General features: G+C 47.6%; 1 protein-coding gene across 1 annotated transcript; it reads right to left on the minus strand.

Moving 5' to 3' along the window:
• Window positions 1-384: 384 nt before the first annotated feature.
• On the minus strand, window positions 385-7,618 carry OSR1 (odd-skipped related transcription factor 1). The gene is made up of 3 exons (XM_003204522.3): window positions 7,598-7,618; window positions 1,457-2,149; window positions 385-923 (listed from the first exon to the last, which is right to left on the minus strand). Exons 2-3 carry the CDS (start codon window positions 2,101-2,103, stop codon window positions 788-790), a joined length of 783 nt encoding a protein of 260 aa, XP_003204570.1. The 5' UTR covers window positions 2,104-2,149; window positions 7,598-7,618; the 3' UTR covers window positions 385-787.

The following is a 7,618-nucleotide window of genomic DNA, read 5'->3' on the forward strand; positions in this document are numbered from 1 at the left end:
TCCACAAGTGACAAACCTCCTCGCAGCATGCTTTAGACAACAAGGCAAAAAGAAAGGTCTCCGTGTCCCAAGGACACTGATTTGTCCCAGCACTGGGGACCCTCAGGTTTATGTCCTGGATTCATTTTCCAGCACGTTATAGGACTCCTCACTCGAGAGATTTAAGGTCATTTCCAAACGTTATTTTTCTTCTTTCAAGAAGACGAAGTAGAAAATAAGATTTGTGAGTTGCCCTTCTCCTTGTCCTGCTGGTGCTATGATGAGAAACCAACATTGCAGTTCTTAACCATCTTCTGGAATTCTCTGTATTTCCTGAAGTGTAAAAATAATAAGCTTTATACAGTACAAAAAAAAAAAAAAAAAGTATAAAATATGAGTTTGTTCTTTTTTTTTTTTAAGTAATACTTTTGGAAGCTACGAGTTGGGAGGGGTCAGGGGGGATCTGCTGGGATTTTTTTGTGTGAGTTTTTTTGTGGGTTTTGTGGGTTTTTGTTTGGTTTTTAGGGAGATTTCTGTCCAACACGTGAGCACCACCTTTTGGCATAAAGTTTATCTAAGCCACAGATCTAGCACTTTCTGTGTCATTCATGCATGTTTTAAACGCCAAGTAATCTTTTCATCCACAATTTAAGAAGTGAGCTTCTTGGGGAGATTTTGCTCTTTCTAAAGTACAAACAAATAAACAAAAAAAATGCAAAGTTCTGTGCTCCCATCCTGACAGTTTTGTTTCTGTTCTAGTTTTGGTGTAAAATCTGAAGAGCAGGAAAAGTTCATAGAAGTCGGAGCTTCAGCACTTAAGTTTGGCAGGTTTCAGTTCCTTTACTTGCGTGTGCAGTGTCTTGTGGACAGCTAGTGTTCTGGACTGGCAAAATCCTTTCCCACATTCTTGACACTTAAAAGGCTTTTCTTTAGAATGGATATATCTAGGAAGAGAAAAACAGTTGAGATGTCAGAAACAACTGGCCTGAACTCAGCAATGATAGAAAACACTCCAGAGATTTTTACAGCTACCACTAAGACCAAGAGTGCCAGAATTCAACACTCTGGCAATCAGCTTTATGCATGTGGGCAAAAAGAGAGGGATGCCAGAGGCATACAAAGGTCTTCTGTAGGGATAAAGCATTTCTAACTTCAGGATCACCAGGCTGCCTGTCTTCATGACACAGAGTGATCACAAAGGTAAACACTACAGGGATGCAAGCAGAAAATGAAAATGTCTGTGGAAGCTGAGGAGATTGTACAGGTCATCTTTGTAGGGTAGATAGGTTCAATAGGCTTCTCTTACAAGAGAGTGATCTGAGCTTCCCTACCAGCATTGGATAAAGAACTTAGGAAGAGCAGTGCTGCCCAGCTGGGGACACGGCCTTTCTTATAAGTATGACTGCTTTATGACTGTAGGCGGGTTACTGGGAAAGCACAGACACACAAGGAAAACGGACAGGAGAAGAACTGTTACCTGTGGTCTCTCAGGTGATCTTGTCTTCTGAAGGCCTTATGGCATATGTCGCATGTGTAGGGCCGTTCATCAGTGTGGGTTCTTTCATGGATCAAAAGGTTGTACGACTTGGTGAAGTGCCTGCCACAGAATTTACACACAAATTCCTTCTTGGTTTTGGACGGTAACCTTCCCCGGGTGGGTTTCTTCTCCGGAGAGAGTTTAGTCACCTCAAGCAAAGACCCCAGCCCTGGCGGGGAGCCCTGGCTGTCCACCTGTCCCAGTTTAGAGTGGTCCTCTTGTGTGGCAGCCACTGCTAGGTTGGCAAAATCAAAGCGGGGTTTGGCTTTGAGGGTCATGTTAGCAGCCTCTTGCTTGGGCTGGATGACATGTGGGAAGAGTGGGAAGGTGGGCAGCTGGAACCGTGCATCCACCAGGCTCGACACGCTGGGCACTTTGGAGAAGGAGGAACGGGGCAGATGCATGGCCGGGTAGCCCAAAGTCCACTGGTGCAGGTGTACGGCGTGCAGGGCGCTGAAGCCATAGAGGTTGGAGAGGTGGTCAGAAGGCACAGCAGGCAGCCCGTTGAATGCTTGCAAGAAGGAGTAGTTGGTAAGCTGGAGGGAAGGATGGATAGGCACGGGGGCCGGCAGAGTCTTACTTCCCATGGTGGCCACTTAGGAGGAGGATCTTGGGAACAGGGGAGGAAAAGATCTGGGGAAGAAAAAGAAAAAAAAAAAAAAAAAAAAAAGATGGTGGGGAGAAGAAGGAAAGCTGGATTTATATAAAGTTAATAGTAAAAGGAATTTCTCACTTCGTCTCTTACTAATGCCCCTCTACAAAGCCGCAGGAGGAGATTGTCTTGGACTTGGAGAAGTCTGGTCATCTCTTGACTGCAAATGTATCCACATGGATCTCCAGAATCTCCTTCTTCCCATCCCTCACACAGCTACATCATTCTCCATCCACAGTCATTTCCCTCCCCCCCCCCAACAACATCATCCATGTGCCAAAAGTGCCACTGGTGACCTTCCACACAGGGACAGCGAGGAGATACCTATCAGTCCACAAAGCTGGAGGATCTCTCATGTAATTAAAAATCCTTTACTGGGTGCCTCAGCCTTTCTAAAATGATGGGATACTGTTCATTCAGTCTGCCCTCCAAAACTGCCTTCAGCTCTCACTGTGGGGAGATGTGGGATGGAGTTGCAGAGAGCTTCTTGCTCCAGGTCGCTCACCTCTTCATGGTCTGCCCTCAGCCCTCTAAATCTGGGCTTGTTGGGTATTCAGAACTGCTCATACTCCCTCATTCAAACAGAAAATGCCCTTAAAGTTTGTTGGGTTTTGTTTTTGCTTTTTTTTAAAGCAACAACAGCAAGAAAAAAAACCCAACTCCCTCTGTATACCGCAAAAAGAAATGGGAAAAGGCTGCATCTGGGCGACAAAACTTCAGTGCCATTTGCTCTCTCTACAGGGAAGTGCCTGGCTTCCAGCCCACATCCCAGTCTAGGCAATTGCTTAATTAAAGCTCTTCACAAGGGAAAAAGGCAAGGGCTGGAGGGACCCTTCCCATGCAGACACCCAGCCCACCAGCTGCATGGCCGCAGTTCTTCTCCAGGCTGAGTGCCACCACTTTGCTCTGCATTTCAGGGTGCTGCCAAGCCTCCAGCCTCTCCTCCAGGCCAGATCCCTCCTCATTCCATCCTACAATATGGAGGGGAAAATGCTAACAGACAGCAGTGTGGAGGCACATCTGGCCCTGCTTGCAAACTGAGCCCTCAGCACTGTTAACCATTTGGCAGCAGATGCCTCCGTAGGGTTGGCAGTGAGGATAGAGTTTCTCCTCTTTGTGTTGTGAGAGAGCACCCAGAGCTTTTGGAGGCACTGTAGCCCTGCACCCCAAGGAGCCTCTTTGTTCCACAGCTCATAGGTTGTTCTCACTCCACCCATTAATCTCTGGGATTCTCTCTCAGCAGGGATCCTTTCCCTTGGGATCTCCATAGAGTGCACATAGGGTACCCCTAAGATCACCATAGGATCCACGTGGAGTCCTATAATATGCCCTTAAAGGGCTCCTGAGTCCCTTTAGGATTCCCACAAGATTCCCACAGGGTCCCAACAGGACCCTACAGCATTCCCATGTGAAGAGTGAAGCTTCTTGGAGAAAAAGAAGCAGCAAAGTGCTGCAGAGCATTAATTGCCCTCCTGGTCTAGGGAGATGAGGGAACAGGAGGCATGCTGGTGGCCAAAGGGGTCTAAGGACCAGGGAAACAAATCTGATTTATACGTGGGCAGTTGCCTGGAGTGAGATGCTGCGGATGGGAGGGTGTGAGAGTGAGAAGCTTACTCTGAGCAGCTCTCTATGCCAGGTCCACCTTTCACACCACTCTACATAAATCAGCGGCAGGAAGAGAGAGCCAAACCGTAGAGGAATTCCATCGCAATGACCCAGAATAAGAGAGGGTGAGATTTTGCTTTTTGGCTCACCCCCCCTCCCCCCCCCGCCCCTCCAAATTGCAGGATTCATTTTGCATAGTGGCTGATTGCAGAACCAACACGTTGAATCCTCCTCCCTCTCCTCTTTGTTTTATTTATTTATTTCTTTAACTATTTAGGGCTGGCGAACCAACAGGACCATTGTATTCTTCGTCTGGAGAAGTGCTTTTCTTGTTCTTAGCGCTGCCCTCACGCTAAGGCATGTCCTCTCCCCAGCACAAATGCCTCCAGCGATGACCCCCAAGAACAAAACAAACTGAAAACCCTCTGGTCCGGGTACCTGCAGTGTCTGTTTCTGTTCATCACAACGGCTCTGCGTCTATTTTCCTGGCTGGGTACTCCCAGATCCCTCAAGCATGCAACATGCAATTGCAAAAGGAGTGAGTTTCTGGGCTTACTCAACTGCCTTACTATGGATTCACAGAAAACATTTAATCTGGAATAAGAAAGCACTAATCTGCTATGCGGATTTGTACTGGTTGTTGCGGACAAAATTAATAATAACAATAATAAATCTGTTTCGATTTTCCCAAAGAAGAAAGGGGCAGAAGCCAAGGAGAAATGCAGCGCAGTGGCAATACCATCCATTGCCCTCGCGGTTGTATTTTGTTCGCTAGAACAGTTCTGTTTCAGGAAAATAGAAGAGTAAAAAAGAAGAAATAGGAAAAAAAAATAAATAAGAAAAAAAGAGAGAGAGAGAGAGAGGGAAAGGGAGACGAGATAGAAGAAGCAAACGGGAGGTGGGAGCAGAGCGTTCACGTTACTACGAGTTTCTTGGCCCTTTTCCAGCAATGTAAGCTACACTTCTGCTCTGTTGCGACCGGGGACGGACAGAAGCACAGACGGAGCGCAGAGCTTTTCATAGTGAGGTCCCTTCTTTTGGGACATCAAAGCGCATCCCAGCGCGGTGACTCCGCTCTCCCGCACACAGATCACTGTTTCTTTGATTTCGGTGTCACCTCCACCTTTCCTTCTGTTCCGTGTAAACAGATCTTATCAGGCCTTTTATTATTATTATTATTATTATTTCCTTAAGAAGACCCCACGAGCGCTTTGCTTCAATTCCCCCAACCGTAATAAAACGGTGCGAGGGTTTTGTTTTCTTTTTTAATTCTAACACAGAGTCGCTTGGTGAAGTAATTGAGACCAAACCACCGTGTTCTGCCTGAAACAAAACCCACTCGTGCCAAGATAAATTTACACTGGACAAATAGGATCATAAACTTGAAAGCCTACATCTGCCTCCAGCTTTCTTACCCTTTGTCCTGTTTGAAGATACTGTAATGCTATTGTCCAGTTGCCATTGTTTTAAGACCGTTGTAAACCTTCCAAACTAAATTCTACCTCTCCTATGCGAAAATAATAATAATAATAATTAGTAATAATAATAATAAATAATAAATAAAAAGGAAAGTAAGGAAAAGAAAAGGAAAAACGCAGCCGGTAACACAGCGAGAAGCGAAATTAAATGGATTTTGAAGTAACCCCATGGCCAGGCGATATTTTTTCCTTTCTACCTTGAATTATCAATTTCCGATGTGCCCTTTGAAAGGGATATTTGTTATATTAAATACCTGACCATAAATAATGAGCTTTGTTAATTAGTTCCACATGGGAGAGCGGCGGAGGTAAATTGCCCTGAGAACGTTGCTTATTTTTACAAACATGATAAAGTAGCGGGCATAAAACGCTGCATTCTTGGGATAGCCACAAACGGGAGCGATCAGGTTCATCTGTCAGGAAAAGTCGCCGCTTTACCGATCCCTTTCAGGTCCGGCATTCAGGTCCTTTCGGCTCTATCGCGCCTCTTATGCGGCGTTTTGCCACCGTGTCTCCGCTGCTTCGTCCCTCTGCGGGACGAAGCTTTCCCTTCCTATCAGTGTAAGCGAGAAAATTGACCTTACAACTGTATCTGTATTTGGGAAACTCACTGGAAAGGGAATAAAACGGCCGTTTGGCTCCGCATTACCCGAACGTTGTGCTCCGGGGGGATAAAGCGCATTGTTCAGCGCAGATTGATTCGAAGTATTAATGAAGTGTGCAGAATCTATTAAAGCGGGTTTATTCGCGGCTAATTGAGCGTGAAAGAGTTAATTGCTAACATTAATGAGCACTGGAAGGGCTCAGTCAGCATGTGCCTTGGATATCTCCGCTCGATCCTTATAAAATCATCATTCACATTTTATCACGAAATCGGTGTTGACAAGTTTCGCCAGACCACCACCGCGAACGCTGATGAATGCGGTGGATTTCAGCCTCGCGATAACAATACGAAGCGGGGTTCGACCGCGGTTCCCCGGGGGCAGCTTTCCACCCACCCACCCCCCTCCAAAGTGACACAAACTCTCCATCCTTTGGGCCTTTGCGGGCGGAGCGCAGCCCCACGCGGGCGGTGGGCGCGGGGGGGTCCGTGGGGCGGCCCCGCTGTGCGCTCCCTGCAGAAGTGTTTAGGTTGCTTTGGGAGTTCTCGGTGTTGTTAAAACACCCCTCCACACACACACACACATACACACACACACACACAGACACATCCCGCGTGTCTAAAAGCCCCCATACAAGAGTCAGTCGGGATTTCTCCCCCGAGAGAAACGCCCTTTCTCTCTCCCGGATGCAAGCGGCGTTTCTTCCCTCCGTAGCCCTCCGTTTCCGCGGGTCGGGGGTTAAACCCTTCGGGGTGACACCGTCGGGGCACAGCCCTGGGACCGGCCGAGCACGGTTCAGCCTCCCTCGACCGCCCCGGTGCAGCTCTGGGCACAACGCGTTGCGGCCGCTTCTCTTCCGAGCGCAGCGCTGCTTTGGGGACGGCCATTTGATTTCTTTTCTAAGCGGCTTTCGGACCTGCTAAGCCTGAGTCCACTGTGCACCTGTCCGGGACATGGTTCTCACCCCCCGCCCTGCTTACGTTACCCCCGCAGATTTCTGCTGAGCTGCAATACGCTCGATTTTTTGTAGTTTCCTTCCCCAAAAGCCAGAAATAACAACTATGTCCTAATCCCCGGCTTTGCACGGACACTTCATAGGCTCGGCCTCGAGGGGAGCCCAGTTTCTCCCTACACTGAGCTTGTTTTGGTCCGTTCAGATAGTTATAAACATCGGATTCGTTTCTGTTATGGCCTTGGGGAGAAACAGAGAACGGTTCTCAGAGCCTGGAACTCTGGAAAAGTTGAGCAGAAAAGAAAGAGAGAGAAAAAGAAAGAAAGAAAAAAAAGAAATAGAAAAAGAAAGGAAGAAAGTAAGAAAGAGAAAAAGAAAGGACAGACGAGAGAGCAGAGAAGCCGAGCGTTCAAGCCCATAAAGGACCATCAGACCTCTGGGTTGCTCTCCTTGTGTCATTTTTAGCTCGGATTAAAAACACAGCTCTCCACGAGGGGGGATAAACAGCTCCTAGAGGGGAACGCAAACCTTAAAATAACATCAGAACACCGAGCCCCGTGTGCGGGCTGCCCCAGCCCTCCGCCCGCCCCGGGGAGAGCGTCCTCCTCACGTGAGCTGCAATGTCCCCACTGCTGCTGCACCATCCGGAATGGATGGGGGAGGGTGAGGAGAAAGGGAAAGAAAGAAAGAAAGGAGAGAGAGAGAGAAAGGCGTTGGATTGATGAACGCGACCCCGAAGCTTGGCTAAAAAACAAAAATAACAAACAAAAATGAATTGTTCTTTTTATTTACCTAATCCCGATCTGTGCTCCA

This window comes from Meleagris gallopavo, chromosome 2, assembly GCF_000146605.3.
Source record: "Meleagris gallopavo isolate NT-WF06-2002-E0010 breed Aviagen turkey brand Nicholas breeding stock chromosome 2, Turkey_5.1, whole genome shotgun sequence".
NCBI classification, from domain to species: Eukaryota; Metazoa; Chordata; class Aves; order Galliformes; family Phasianidae; genus Meleagris; species Meleagris gallopavo.